At 40.5% G+C, this 15,427-nt stretch overlaps 1 protein-coding gene across 1 annotated transcript in view; it reads right to left on the minus strand.

The window, feature by feature from the left end:
* Window positions 1–15,427, minus strand: part of ZZEF1 (zinc finger ZZ-type and EF-hand domain containing 1) — a 60,512-nt gene that overhangs the window by 37,302 nt on the left and 7,783 nt on the right. Inside the window, exons 5-18 of the mRNA XM_086475451.1 lie at window positions 14,063–14,262; window positions 12,797–13,007; window positions 11,226–11,342; window positions 10,820–10,998; window positions 9,695–9,793; window positions 7,495–7,586; window positions 6,329–6,477; window positions 5,688–5,799; window positions 4,251–4,466; window positions 2,659–2,759; window positions 2,150–2,319; window positions 1,229–1,362; window positions 861–931; window positions 303–417 (exon numbers count right to left, since the gene is read on the minus strand). Of these exons, the coding sequence (XP_086331577.1) occupies window positions 303–417; window positions 861–931; window positions 1,229–1,362; window positions 2,150–2,319; window positions 2,659–2,759; window positions 4,251–4,466; window positions 5,688–5,799; window positions 6,329–6,477; window positions 7,495–7,586; window positions 9,695–9,793; window positions 10,820–10,998; window positions 11,226–11,342; window positions 12,797–13,007; window positions 14,063–14,262 (1,966 nt within the window). The remainder of the gene's footprint in view (window positions 1–302; window positions 418–860; window positions 932–1,228; window positions 1,363–2,149; window positions 2,320–2,658; window positions 2,760–4,250; window positions 4,467–5,687; window positions 5,800–6,328; window positions 6,478–7,494; window positions 7,587–9,694; window positions 9,794–10,819; window positions 10,999–11,225; window positions 11,343–12,796; window positions 13,008–14,062; window positions 14,263–15,427) is intronic.

Here is a 15,427-nt window from a genome sequence, read left to right on the forward strand (position 1 = left end):
TGGGATGATTACTTCTGTTTCCCGCTGTTGATAGGGTGCCGGAAAGCCTTTTGAAGGCTATGGAAAAATACCTCATCTTATACATTACTTGCTCTACTACTATGCAATGTTCATGTTCAAAGGAAAATACCTCAATTGGTTGGAAAACCTAATCTGCAGACTTGAATAGCCATGAATAGTTTCATCCAGAAGGACAGGAAAGCTAGTTCTTTAGCAAACACCTCAGGCACGCAGCTTGTGTTTGAACGCATACAAAAGTCACAGCAAAGAAGTAGGCAGAGGAACAGCGCAAAGACAGTTACCTCTCTTGCCGCCACTAGCAGAAGGGTATCCATGACTGATAACACTTCACTTATGTCAAAATTTGCAGAAACTCCTTTTTCTGGTAATAATAGGAGTCCACCTGGATCTTGATCACTGCAAAAGAAAGCTATTCTTACTGACCAACAAGTAGCACAGTTCCAAGCCACAAATTTAGTTACCCTTGTGACAAATCTGTAGAGATCCTACTCTATAATTACAATGAAAATCCCAAGTTCAGCTTCTGATGACTCCAGACTGATTAAATCAATACTAGCCATCACCACAGACAAACAATCACTTAAAAAATCGGAAGATGGCCTAGGAGAAGCCTAAGAGCAATATGCTGTGATTTCAGAACCAACCTTGGACAATGTCTTATACAGCTATTCAGTTAACAACCATGCCAGGTAGTAGTAGTCTCCTTTCTAAAGCAAAGTCAGTTGATTATTTTAGAGACTTCTTTTCCAGAGGAAAAACCTTTCTAAAAAGGATTAAATACGAACTCATTAACAGATGTGGGGTATCAGACAATTATTTTCAATTTCAGGTCCCCTTACCTGAAGTGGGTACACAAGGATCTGAAGGCAAGATGTACAGATTGTTTATGTTCTTGCTCTGTGATGTTTTTCTAGAAAAGGAAAAAGATTTATTTTTATGATGTGTTCTGTTTCCCTCCTCTGTGAGAAAGAATTCTAATTTCTGCGTTCTACTACTCATTTTTGGAAAGAAAGGCAGGGTTAGCTCCTCTGTCTTTGGATAAGCTGCAGAGAGAGAAGGGGAAGGTAAAAAGAGGCAAGGGAAAAAAAAAAAAAAGAAAGTTTTTACTTTAACGGATACATTATTTGACAACAAGAACTCAGATTTGTCCTCTTTTCTGCATAAAGAAAGCAGGTACTAAAAATCAATTTCTCATTCAGTGGTTTACCATCATAGTGAAGAGCTGGTGTCGCCTGGTCTGTCTATCTGGAAAAAAGATTGCTGCTCCACTGAGTAAGGTGTTCTTAACTTCCTCTTTCAGCATTTTCATTGGCATGAAGTTACTGTCCCCCATATCCACTACTGCTCATACAAAAAGGAAACAAAATTACAAGTTCAAATTAATACTCCATCTAATATGTTAGAGGCATAACTGAATTAAATGTGCTATTTTACACTACTTCAAGCCCTTGCAATCCCATTATACACACAGAAAATGAAAGGAAACTTTTTGACTTCTAGCAAGAAAGACTTTTCTAAGGACGTATTTATTCATTGAGCAAATTAATTCTAGGAACATCAAGACTTGACAACTATCAGAGCTAATTAAGTTTTCAAGATGTGACAGATTCTGTATAAACTGGTTTATCTCCAGCTTGCTTTTTAGGAGACTGTTAGTAATTAAAAAAAAATTACACCTGAATAAAGAGGGTGCCACCCTACTTCCAGTGAAATCTAATGTGTAATCCTCATTCTCTTCACTGGCTCCAGCATCTTCCCTGTGTTTCTGTAAATCTTACAGGCTCCTTGAAGATCCTTCATATTTATATGAAATACCAGAAATAAATGAACCCCAGTAACTTTATAGCTAAAGGATCACATTCCCTGCTGGTTCAAGCACGTGGCATTCGAAAGAAGTTTTCTGTTGCAGCAGACCACATGTTGTCAGAAAGCCTGCAAAACCATTTCACAGGGTCAAGGAAAGTTTCACTGCAATAGACTAATTAGCACACACTGACCTGAAGAAGAAACAAAGGAACAGTAGCTGACTTGGCCTCTAGGAGTAAATATATTTTCCCAAATTGCAACTATTTTAATTCACTTGTAAGCCAGAACAGACAAAACAGTTAATATATTCAGTATAAACTACCTTCACACAAATGCCTATAAAGCTCTTCTGCAGCTTCTGTGTGACCAAATATTTGGCTCTGAGAAGTTTCTTGAGGTTTAGCAGTTTTATTGTCTCCAGTAAGTACAGAGAAGCAGCTCTGGAGAAGCTGCAATAGCAGTGTTTGAGCAAAGACACATTCTTCCCTTGGGCTGTAAGAAGGCATAAAACAAATAGAAGCAAAAAATTAGAAAAGAAGCTCTTTCGCACCAAATAGATAATGCTATGGAAATCACTATCTCAGGTGGATAAAAACCCCTGAGTAGAGAGCACATAGCCAGAAAAAGCATAGTTACCAGCTAAAGTAATCTACATCTCAAGCTTCTACACGACATTATAATTAAAAACCCATATGGCAGCAGCAGGAAAATGTTATTTATGTAAATGATGTAGTTTAGGAAGAAGAAACTGCTGCCACTAAAGTAAGCATACTTTATTTATGCATACACACACAGATTAGTGCCTCACCAGACAGTAAAGAAGTGACTTACTTTTGGTGAAGTTTATTGTAAAAATTCCAGAACAGCTGCAAATCAAGGCCTGTGAAATCTAAAAATGACTTGTATTTTAATCCACTCTCCTTCTGTTGAACCTTAAAAAGGCAAAGAAAATGCAGGATTAGAAAATTAACTCTATACAGAACACGTTTCTAAAGAGTAAATCCCTGAGCACTGGGCTTAAAGCAGCCCAGTTTGCTACAAATGTGCAGCTAACGTGAATTCCAGCCTAAGTTCTTCCATGGAGATTCCAGTGTCTAAATGTGACAGCTCATGCTGAAACCTTCCCCTTGACAGAGCTACTAATAAGGACTCTCTCTCCTCTTTCTAGGTTTCTAATCCCCCATCCCTGTCCTCCACCACCAAAAGACTTTACAACCTCCACCTCTCCAACTAATTTGATTGCAAGGAAGTAACAGCCTGTTGTGGCTTCACCCCAGCCGGCAACTAAGCACCACGCAGCCGCTCAGCTGGATGGGGGAAGAGAACTGAAAGGGTTAAAGGGAGAAAACTCGGCTGAGATAAGAACAGTTTAATAATAATAATAATAATAATAATAATAATAATAATAATAATAATAATAATAATAATGTAAAGGAAAATAACAAAGAAAGGGAAATAAAACCCAAGACAGACAAGTGATGCAAAGTAAAACAATTGCTCACTACCAACCAACCAATGCCCAGCCAGTCCCCAAGTGGTAGCCCTCTGGCCAACCTTCCCCCAGCTTTACATGCTGAGCATGACATCGTGTGGTCTGGGACACCCCTTGGGTCAGCTGGGGTCCGCTGTCCCGGCTGTGTCCCCTCCCAGCTCCTGGTGCACCCCCAGCCCCCTCGCTGGTGGGGTGGGGTGAGGAGCAGAAAAGCCCTTGGCTCTGGGCAAGCCCTGCTGAGCAGTGACTGAGACATCCCCGAGTTATCAGCACTGTTCTCAGCACAGATCCAAAACACAGCCCCGCACTACGAAGAAAACGAACTGTACCCCAGCCAAAACCAGCACATAGCCAAAACAAGACTGCCCGTGGTTCAGAACCGACACTGAAAAGGCACAGATGCATGCACTGGATGAACAAAACACGATTTTGACACGCATCCTCAGAAGCAGGGACATCATGCTGACATACATCAGCACATACCAGCCACATCTCATAACTGTACATGTCTCACCCTAGACATTTACAGAATTATTTCACATAAAAAGAGGATATGTTTTAATCTATGCAACCTTCCTAGCTACCTCTCTATGCATTTTTCCAGGTGTTTGCTTCAGAAATAGCTGCACTAATAGACAGTAAAGCATCCTCTAGTTGCATCTGCTTCACCCACCATTGTAACCTGACACAGAAAAATGGTTCTTAACTCTCTTCTGAACCCAAAGTGAGCATATTCCTAGTCGACTGCAGTAAACATACAAAGAATGCTATTTTTCAGGAACTGTTTTTTTTTCTCCACAGCATAGTTTGAACAGTTGCTCGTACCTAGTACCAAGACTTTTCTTTATCCATTCACAATTACTGTTAGCATAGCCTTATTACTTTTAGTATGGTAAATACATGCTTAAAAAGAACTAAGAAGTAAAAATACCAGGTCCTGTGCCAGCTGCTGGATGAAATGAAGCGTCTTCAGGAGAACAGTTGTGCCACAAACGGTATCGTCATCGGTTTTCCTGCACTGCGAGCAGCTCGTGCTCCTGTTGGGCTCATCTCGCATAGGCCGAAGGTACCCGAGAACATTCAGGCCTTGAACTCCGAGCCGTTCTGCTGTGTCTTGTCTTGTGCACAAGAACTTTATCATCAAGTACTGGAAGGACATAAAAACAGCTCAAGATTTGGTTTTAAAAGCTAGTACAAATTTGGCTTTTGAGAGACCCAAGTGCACATATGCGAGGAGATTGCAGGTGGGCTGGTGGGACAAGTCTCATTCCCTGTCAATCACCTCCAGAAGTTTAAAATTCTGAGTCTGAGATTCAGGCGAAGCTTCAACTCTCCCCACATCCAAAAAAAGTCACAGTGATGGTTCTGTGACCTCTACAGGCATTGGCAAAGTTAGTTAATTCATTATCAGTTCCAGTCATTCCACATACTCTGTTCCTTGGCTCTATAATTACAGCATTTTTTGCAGGTTAAAAAATTATTAGCTCCATTTAAAAGCAAGCAGAGGTTCAATATGTAATATTTAAAACATAGTTTCATGCAATCTGTCCACAGTGAGGTACAGAACACAAAGCTGAAGGGAACAGCAAGTTCTGCCATCCAAATGTACTCAGTAACTCTGCACACCCGTAAGTCTCAGGGACTAAGGGTTGCACAGACAACAGCAGAATGTCTTAGCAAGCAATCATGATTTTAGGAAAATTCCCAGCTGACGTATAACTGTGCTGCCACTTCTGCTAATTTCCACAGTCCAAAAAAAAAAAAAAAAAAAGGACTGGGGAACTATGCAACAGCTGACTCTGGAAACAAGATAAAAGCAGGGTCTGAAAAGCAAAGCTTCCTACTTGAGCACTACAAATCAAAACCCGTATTCTGCCACTCTTGAAACAGAAAAGTCCCACATTCCTCAATAAAATCAGGCTAGCTTATGGAACTGCTTAGTAATTGTTTGTCCCTTAAAACAAGGGTTGAAGAACCTGACTCTGAAAGAATAAATGCTGTAACTACACAGTGGTTAATTCTTCTAGATATCAGAATAAAGCAACAATCATGTCATGCTTTTTAGAAATATTTCCTCATGGTAAAACCAGTAGTGTGCACATTATCACCTAATTTAGCACTCGATTTGATCCCCAAGCACCATTTAACTACAGCTATGTATGTGTACATACAGTGAAAAAGAGTAAGACTCAGAGGACAAATGTCAAATCATCCATTTAACTAGAAGCCCATCGATTTTTACCTCTGCCCAGAAGAGTTCTCCTTGCACAAAAAAGAGTTACGGTTATTTCACCTGGCACTACAACAAAGCACAGAGACGAGCCTCTGCTAACTGCGGCCAGGCCAATGGACTTGCATGGTTTCTTACTTGGGAAATTCTGCACTGCTGCATTTTGACATCAACTTCATCCCATTCTTCTTCCACTTCAAACCAGCCAATAGGATCATCATCTCCCAAATCATCACAGGAACAACTGCTTCTATGTATAAAAGAACGGAACGAACTTTGTGAAGAAAATGTTTAAAGAAACTGCAAAGCTGTTGATATGCTACCAAAATATTTTTTGCATGTTATGGCTATGAAGATGAGAGAGACACAACAGAAGCTGTCACATACCCAAACTCTAGCACACGTACAGTAAGAAAATTAAGGAAATCTTTTTAGTCATGGTCCCTAACCTCCCCTCACTCCTAAGCAACAGTTTTGAAAGTAATTTCATAAAGGCTCATTAACACACGATCTTCCTATAAATTGCTTCTGTTATCAGTGACCTGCACCTCAAGTAGAAAGTTTGTTATATCCCTTTTTAAATAGGCCTTCAAATCAGGAGGCTGAACAACAGCTATGTACATATACATTGAGGCTCATTAAAATCAAACAAGTAACAATTAAATGATGCAAAATTTTTAAATCATTTGGAACAATTCTCAGTAGTTCAAGTGGCATTGCAAAAAGATCTAATATAACATTTATTTTCCATCTACTCATTCCAAAAAGACCACCTATACCTGTTTTTCAAAAACTGTTTGAATTCCCGCAGCTTCCATTTGTCATAGCTTTCAAATCTTTTGAAGTGTTCCTCTGCGTGGAACTTTCCCAAAGCGCTGTTATAAGCAAACACCAGCCCACACTGGGCCCCAATGGCACCTCTTCGGACCTAAAAGAACAAACCCAGAGCAATATATTCAAAAGCTGACAATAAAAGGTGTTGTTTTCACAGGAAAAAGAAAATTATGGAGAGCAACTAAATACTGACAAAACTGATCTCTGGAATTGTACTTTTTACCTAAAGAAAAACTAAACACACTTGAGAGAAATGTTATAAAAACTTTTGTAACTCACTGAATCAGGATCACGTACATGATTAGTATTTGCTACATTTATCACTGCTAGCACCCTAACGTTAACTATGCTCCACATACTAATTCTCACTCTAATTTTGTATACTTTTTAATTTGAAAAAAATAAATGAAACTAAAATTATGTATCCCAGTACTACTACACCGCTAAACAGCCGAGCTGCCTCTCCAGGTCCAATCAGGATTTACAGAAGTCCATCCGCATTTAATTCTCTTTCACATTGAAATATGCATCCTTGCTCCAGGAATTAAACTACTGCTTGGCCTTAAATAAACAAATTCAGCTGCAGAAATCTCACTGAAGTTTTGTCCTGCCATGAGATTTAGTCACAAGATCTTACTTTTAACCCAGAAAAATTGTGCCAAGTGTTCAAATTACACTGATGTCTCCAAAAAGAATTTGAAAGACCCTACATTTAATCTGAACTCACATGCTGTATCTTGAAATCTGCTATTCACAGAGTTGAAAAATCATTTTAAGTATAAGGTATATAATCCTACAAATAAATCTACACTCTTTAGAGAGAAACCATACACCTAAGGCTCATTGGCTTGAGTATACTACAAGATACAGACAAAAACAACAGAAAATAAATGTCTTTACTACATGCTTTTGGTACCCTGAAACAATTTAAGACCTCCATTTCCTTAAGTGACCTACATAAAAGTAAAACCCCAAAATAAGTCTCAAATAAGACTACTTTAAAATTTCAGTTCACACCAAAAAAAAAAAAAAAAAAAGAAAATCTAATTCAACTCTACCATTAGGGAAAAAAGCAAGCCTTCTACTTGAAAAGCACAGATGAACTACATACCTTTATTCTAATTTGTGTCACTTGAAATGAGGATTCCGTTCCAGTAGAAAGAATGATACTTGCTCTGGTCTTCCCAGTTTCAGTAAGAAAACCTAAAGCAACAGTGGGAAGGAATGAGGTTGGAAGGACTGCCAGTGCAAGCTGAAGGAGAACACTAAGACTGTGGACTAAAAGGGGGAAATAAAACCACTATGCTTTTCTAGTGAAATGCTCATTAGGAAATATTTCCAAATAAAAGAGTAAACAACAACTAAAAAAAGATTGTATCATATTCTGGCTGCTCACGGCTTGGATGAGCATACGCTGTGCTGGGTAAAAGGGCCAGGCCCAGAGAGGGGCGATCAATAGAGTTAAATCCCGCTGGCGGCCGGTCACAAGGGGTGTTCTGCAGGGGTCAGTGCTGGGGCCACTCCTGTTTAACACGTCCATCAGTGATCTCGAGGAAGGGCTAGAAGGCACCCTTAGTAACTCTGCAGACGACACCAAGTTAGGTGGGAGTGTTGACCTGCTGGAGGGCAGGGAGGCTCTGCAGAGGGACCCAGGCAGGCCGGATCGATGGGCTGAGGCCGACTGCGTGAGCTTCAACAAGGTCAAGTGCTGGGTCCTGCCCTCGGGTCACAACAACCCCCCCCCCAGCACTGCAGGCTGGGGAGGAGAGGCTGGAGAGCTGCCCGGCAGAGAGGGACTTGGGGGGGTTGGCTGACAAGTGGCTGAATACGAGTCAGCGGTGTGCCCAGGTGGCCAAAACTGCCAATGGCATCCTGGCTTGTATTAGGAATAGTGAGGCCAGCAGGAGCAGGGAGGTGATCGTCCCCCTGTACTCGGCATTGGTGACGCCGCACCTCGAGTGCTGTGTTCAGTTTTGGGCATCTCGATACAAGACAGACATCGAGGTGCTGGAGAGAGCGCAGAGAAGGGCAACAAAGCTGGTGAAAGGCCTAGAGAGCAAGTCTTATGAAGGGCAGCTGAGGGAACTGGGGCTATTGAGTCTTAAGAAAAGGAGGCTGAGGGGAGACCTTATTGCTCTCTACAACTGCCTGAGAGGACATTGTAGAGAGGTGGGTGCTGGCCTCTTCTCACAGGTAATTTATGATAGAACAAGAGGGAACGGACTCAAGCTGCACCAGGGTAGGTTTAGGCTTGACATTAGGAAAAACTTTTCCACTGAAAGAGTTGTCAGGCATTGGAACAGGCTGCCCAGGGAGGGAGTTGAGTCACCATCCCTGATAAAGGTCCTTTGGATTTGGTGCCTGGAGATACGGTTTAGGGGTGGGCTTGGCAGAGTAGAGTTGATGGTGGGAGTGGATCGTCTCAAAGGTCTTTTCCAACCTGAATGATTCTGTGATTCTGTGTTGTTACATGCTCCCAGAGTGCACACAGGTGTCTCCAGCCAGTGTTTCTACAGAGAACGCATCTACAGCTATTTCAAGACTGTTTCCCTATTGAAGTTTACTAGTGACTCCCAAATATTCCTTTGGCTTATGGCTCTGTTCACTGACATAACTCCCTGTTCCTCAGGCTGCGATCCATAAAACAAAACCCAGAGAATCCACAAACTAAGCAAACTCAAACAATAAACATAAGCAAAAGAAGGGGTAAAATAAGCATTTATAATGTGCCTCATTTTCTATCATAATAGCTTTCATTTACCGGCAGCATAAGACAATACATCTTTTTTTTTCAAAAAAGATTAGGTGGCATTTCACTTAAAAAGGAGGTCAAGGAACACAAATCTCTTTATGTTGTATCCAGCACAAAAACATTGCATTAACAAACACGGGCTTTAAAGGAGAATTAATAGTTACACGAAACCAGTGAAAATTTCCATGATTTGTACCATATCTCTCCACTAATATTTGGGAAACGAGCAGTTTATGATTCATGACTCCAACCCACAAAATGTGCTCTAGAGTAATTTCTTTGTGACAGCTCATTGCTCACTTCCATGTAGAGTATGAATAATTCTCCCCAAAATCCAATCTTTTGTTTGTTTGGTTTGTTTTGACAACAAAGTGGCTCCTGAGAAATTCACCTTATTGTAAAACAGAATTTACATGTTTACAGGTTTGGTTTTTAATTACAGATCTTCCATGTCATGAAACTGTTGAGTATTATCCAATACATATGCTACAGGACCACAGCCTTGTTAACAGCCTTTGTGTCTGGTCGAATACTCTGGATTTTAAGTCCAGATTCTTACCATCCCCAGTCCATGGCTCTACAAGGAGGTTTTCAGGCCCTGATTTATCTTCTTTTCCCTTTACATCACATGCTTGCAAAGTTAGTCGTAATGGTTTTCCTAAGTAAGAAAATCAACAGGTTTATCAAATTCATAAAATAGAAAGCTTATTTTCCAGTTTTAAGTTCTTCACACAGAAAACAAATGAAAAAAATTACAACACTAAGATTCCTACCATTGTCAGACAAAAAAAAAAAAGGGGGAAGAAACTGGGGTATAAAAGATACATTGATCTAAAATAGCTCGAGTCTCAGATACAGACAGAAGGACAATAAAAATCGTGACAACTAATGTTCCTTCAACTGTGTGCACACTTTAGGATTCACAATACATGAAATACCACTCTTGTCTTGCAAAAAGCAGCAGCTACTCTGGGGAAAAATGAAGCAATTTTCAAAACTTTTGAAACTAATTACTGATAATACAAAATAATTAATGTATTCTCTGGCACAAGCCAAAATGTCCTGACAAAAAACATATTAAAAGGCAAACAAAGGGAAAAATTCTTCGTGAGATACTAATGATAATCTCAGAAGTTGACACCTGAGAAAACACAGATTTATCAGACAGGTACGGTGGATACAGCAAAATCTTACTGCCTTATGTCAGACCATGCCCAGCTCTACGCTTAGGACATGCTCAGATTAATTGTATAAAAGTGAAAATAGAAGAACTGTAAATAGATGCTGATGACATTACATTTAAAACACATCTTAAATTTGTGGACATGCCTCCAAGAGAGACAACTGACTGCGGCTAAACACACAAAAAACGTGTTATTGGAAGAATAAAAATCCTTGCTGCCATTTGCCTTTTATACAATACAAACACTATCACCGTGTTGATAGGGGACACTAGCTACGAAGTTCACATTTTCTCCCTCAAGATGATGCCACCTGGTTCAACTCTTAGATCACAGAAAGCTGATCTAATCATCAGCTTTCGAGGCAGTCCAGCTTCACAGGCTATCTTCTGGGTAACAGAAGGCTTGTATCATTTCAAACCCCAGCAGGACAAGTAAAACAACTCAAAGCTGCATGTTGTCTTACGTATGTACAGTAAAGGATCCAACAATTCTTCATTTACCGTATTTATGCAGCAGGTTCTGTCTAACTGTTGCCATGGAAGCAATAAGGGATGAAGCCTTGTATGGAGTGTCCAGATGATCAGTGACTGTACAAAGGGAACTTAGCACTTTAGCGACACTCCCTCTGGCTAAGGCAAAGGCCAAGAGTGTAAGTTCAACCTCTGGAGTAGTACAACAACTGGGGAGGGAAAAAAAAACAACAGTATGAAAAGAAAACTCAGGACACTGTTTTTAAATAAAGTCAAATAATGCTCACATGGGAAAAAAAAAAGTCTAAGGTGCCTGTTTCTAAACGTCTTTGAATTCTTCAAGATACAGAAAAAAAGGAGTAGGTGAGAGATACTTGCTGTACAAATCCTTCTGAACCATTTTCCACTACAACAAAATACATCAACACAATCTCACCTTGTTATTCTTATAAGGAAGCTATCGACTTCTTCCAAAACATTTGGAGATAAGAAGCTTGAAAAATCTGTAGAGCCTGGTGTTAGGGATAGAGGTGGCATGTGTTGCAGTGCTTTCCTAGTAAAAGGGACAGAATAGAACATCAGAAAACCAGGCACAATCAGAGAAAACAGCCTTCTAAAATAAATTAGACATTTAAATCTTCATGGGTTTTTTTGAGTAGGTCTCTACAAATAGATTCTGAATGCAGAAAATCTATTGGCACAGACAATCTGTTCAAAAGACAAACCCAGTACTGCATTCTGGGTGGGGCGAGTTCAACGACTGCTAGGTAATCTTGAATCTTAGCCTCATGATTTCAAGATTTAATGAGACAAATAAATCAAGGGGTTTTGAACTAAATCTGTGACAGTATTACTAACAGCTTAGTGTCCAAATACTGCTTCATTTTAAATAGTTCTAGGATTGAGTAAGAGCCTGTTAATAAAGAGAAAATTGCTTTCAAATTCTTTCAGAACAACTACAGAAACTAAGAGAGAAACCTGTTAGCTCAGATGAGAATTTTTGTTTGATTTCCTAAGATAATGTAATAATCCCTGAAAACAGGAATCATTAAGTGCTTTCTTCAAAGTCATCCTATCCAACACTAAAGCTTGGGTTCTCACTTTATAATTCCAAACACTGAATTTGTAATTCCTTTATTTCTTGTTAGTCAAGATTTCCCTTTCGTAACTTTTTTAGGCTTTATTAGCTCAGGATCCACGTTGTACTTCTAACAAACTGCAAAACCGTAGCAAGACTGAAGGTTCTCAGTTTTAGTAAAGCTCGGAACTACGAACCTTCCTCAGATCTAAGCAAGTAAAAAGTTATCTAAACTTTAGAAGTTTCATAGACGACACAAATTAAGGACAGGCTTAATGGACTTTAGCCTAGAGTATTCATTAACCTTATGACTTTAGTGCTCTTTAGTGGTGGCATCATGCTAACTAAGCTATATAAAAGTTGATGTGGGTGTGTGGCAATTTTATCAGGATTCCAGTCCCTCAAGTCATCGAGTAGAAGTGTTTGGCAGTCAAACAAGGAAATGTTACACAGAAAATGGCTAATCACCACAAACAAACTTCTGCACAGAGATATTGCATACACCCGACTATATCCCATGTAATGCACGACAAGACATGACACAAGCAAACATTTGCTGAAAATTAAGCCTAATTAAGCTCCTTTCACAATGGAAGGGTCTCCAAAACTTATAATTAATAAACAAAGAAAAATAATTAGTTCTAGGCTTCTCAAAAATATTACAAGACAAAGGATAGGTAAACCCCATATTTTTCAGTGGCTGTTCAGCCCTGGCTTAGGAGAATTACACTTGTTCCAGTACGTACAAATAGATAAAAGAGAAGTACCAACATTCAAACAGTGTGATAGCTAAAAAGATGTTTAAACACCTTAATGGAGGGAGTAGAAACCAGTTACAGGAGGTAGATTAGTTTACTAAGCTGAAAGTATTACATAAGTAAATTAAAAAAACAAATAAAAGTCACACCTCGTGGAAGTTTGGTACTTACTGAGTATTTTGTAAAATAGTGTGAACGAAGGCTGGGTTTGTTTCCATGGAAGCTGTTACCAGAGAGGTCAGCAGAGACCAGTACCAGATCGCGGAGGCATCGCACACAGAGACGCCCACCTTCTTGACCCTTTGATAACCCACAGCTCTGAGCCCATGGATTCTGGTGTCACATCCATCACTAAGGCAACGTTTGATGTTTATCTGTACATCTGTCAAAACACAAAATAGATATTTTTTTCCCCTTTTCTTCTACTGGATTAGAGCTAGAAGAATCCAGATATTCAAAACAACGATGACTGCAAAACCTCTCAGAAAGCCAGCAGCAGATATGTAACAGTACTCCCACGTAGACAGCTATATCCTTGTGTTTCTTCATCGTGCACCCTCTGATATGGAAAATTTAGCCTTTGTGATCCATTACATATTGTACAGCTAGAAACTAGGAAAAAAAGTAGTAAAAAGACCCTCAAAGTGGAAAATAGATTATAGATTATTTCACCAGTACCTTTTTACCCACATACATAGGAATTATCTTGGGAGAGGTAGTGGAGAACATAGGGGAAAAGAGTGAAGCCTAAAATCAAATTTTTTAATTACATAAAAAATTTCACCTAAGTTCTTGACTGTTTTGCAGAGCTAACATTGTCCTAGTTACTTCTGAGGAACACCATCCTTGCTGCCCACTTCTGGGGCAGTGAAAGCTCAGCTTAGTGAAAACTGCCTATTTGAACCGGAGGGACAACATTTCTGAAGCTGCAGGAACTATCTGAGGAAGGAGCAGCTTTCTTCTGATTGATTCCAACACAGCACCCACAGATCTCCCAGACTTAAAAATAACGCTACTTAAAAATTCTTAGCACAAAACCCGCTTTACAAAAATCATCTGACCAACTTCAGTTTTGCCACCAAAAAAAAAAAAAAAGTTGCTCAGAAGCAGATTTTTTGCTAGATACTATTATCCAACATATGCTTTCACTCTGCAAGCAAAGATATTTTAAAATTGCCCTGTGCCTTCAAACTGAGAGGCTAAAACTGCATCATTAGTCATTCTTGCTCTTCAACCCTTAGCCCAAGTTAGACAGATGCCATGAGAAAGACTCAGAAGACTCTTATAGACCAGCAAATAAACTACAATCAAAAGGACAAGGCCAAAGGTTTCTGCTCTAAAGACTGACATTTCAACACATCGCTGTACGATCTACCCCAAATTTCACCTTCAAAAAAGCAGCAAAACAATATACCAACGGTATCTGTATTGACTCACACATCTGACTAATGTTAGCGTTTTCCAACAGTGTTACGTAGCCAGTGATATTGCTTGGAATGTGAACGTCTCGGACCTCCTGAAGACTGCTGGCATTCCTTCCCACCGCCACTGTGACTTGCTGTGGCATGTAACTCTGGTCATTAGCTGCCACCGCAATGGACAGATGTCTCAAAACAACATCTGGCTTCATTTTTAAACTGCAAAGCAAAGAAGATAAAACAGTTCTTGCAAAAGAAGATAAGCCAAGCACTTCACTTTTAGCTAAGCTTCGCTCAGTTTCCACTTCTACAAACACAAATATATCCGCTGCAAATTACCCAATGCTTCCCAGGCGTTACCAACCTGTTAGAAACTTGTAATTGACTTAAAAGACAGTCAGCTCTGATAGCGAGACTGTGGAATTCTCTATTGTTCAGCTTTTCAACTGAGAATTCGTTCCTCAAGAATAAAAATGTGGTGTCAATAATCAACACAATGAGATGATTTTTTTTTTAAAGTATACATTCTTAGATCTACTACTGAAAAAACACTGAGCATTTCTGTTTCATGAAGCATTTCTGTTTCATGTTTCATGGAACTTTATACACAGTGGCAAAGTGCTTCTATTCAAGTACTAACCACTGCAGATGTAATACATTTTGGAATACATATTACATTACAGATGTAATACAGTTTGGAAAGCTGGGCTACAAAACAAGGGCATGTGTCAGCGTGGAAGCTGGACGCGTTTTAGAGGCGAACACTTTTACTTGGGGGTTACACCTTTAAACTTTACGTAGATATTAATGCCTTCTACTTTCAACTATATTCGTCTGTCACTCAATGCTGCAATCTTTTTCAATTACACCTGTATTGGGCTTCTGCAGCAAGGTAGCAGAGGGGACTACAGGGGTGGCTTCTGTGAGATGAAGGACAGAGCCAAGGCCAGCTGGCTCCCAGACCAACCCGCTGCTGGCCAAGGCTGAGCCCATCGGCGACGCTGGTGGCGCCTCTGGGATGATGTATTTCAGAGGGGAAAAAGCTGCACAACTGGAGCTGGAGAGAGGGGTGAGGGCGTGTGAGAGCAACAGCCCTGCAGCCACCCAGGTCAGCGCAGGAGGGGCAGGAGGAGCTCCAGGCACCGGAGCAGAGATGCCCCTGCAGCCCGTGCTGAAGACCGCGGTGAGGCAGGCTGTGCCCCTGCAGCCCGTGGAGGTTAGTGGTGGAGCGGGGATCTGCCTGCAGCCCGAGCAGGACCCCACGCCGGAGCAGGTGGGTGCCCGGAGGAGGCTGTGACTCCGTGGGAAGCCGGCGCTGGAGCAGGCTCCTGACAGGACCTGTGGCTCCGTGGATAGTGGAGCCCGCGCTGGAGCAGGCTCCTGA

The sequence above is a fragment of the Leptosomus discolor genome, chromosome 18 (genome assembly GCF_034619465.1).
Source record: "Leptosomus discolor isolate bLepDis1 chromosome 18, bLepDis1.hap2, whole genome shotgun sequence".
Classification (NCBI taxonomy): Eukaryota; Metazoa; Chordata; class Aves; order Leptosomiformes; family Leptosomidae; genus Leptosomus; species Leptosomus discolor.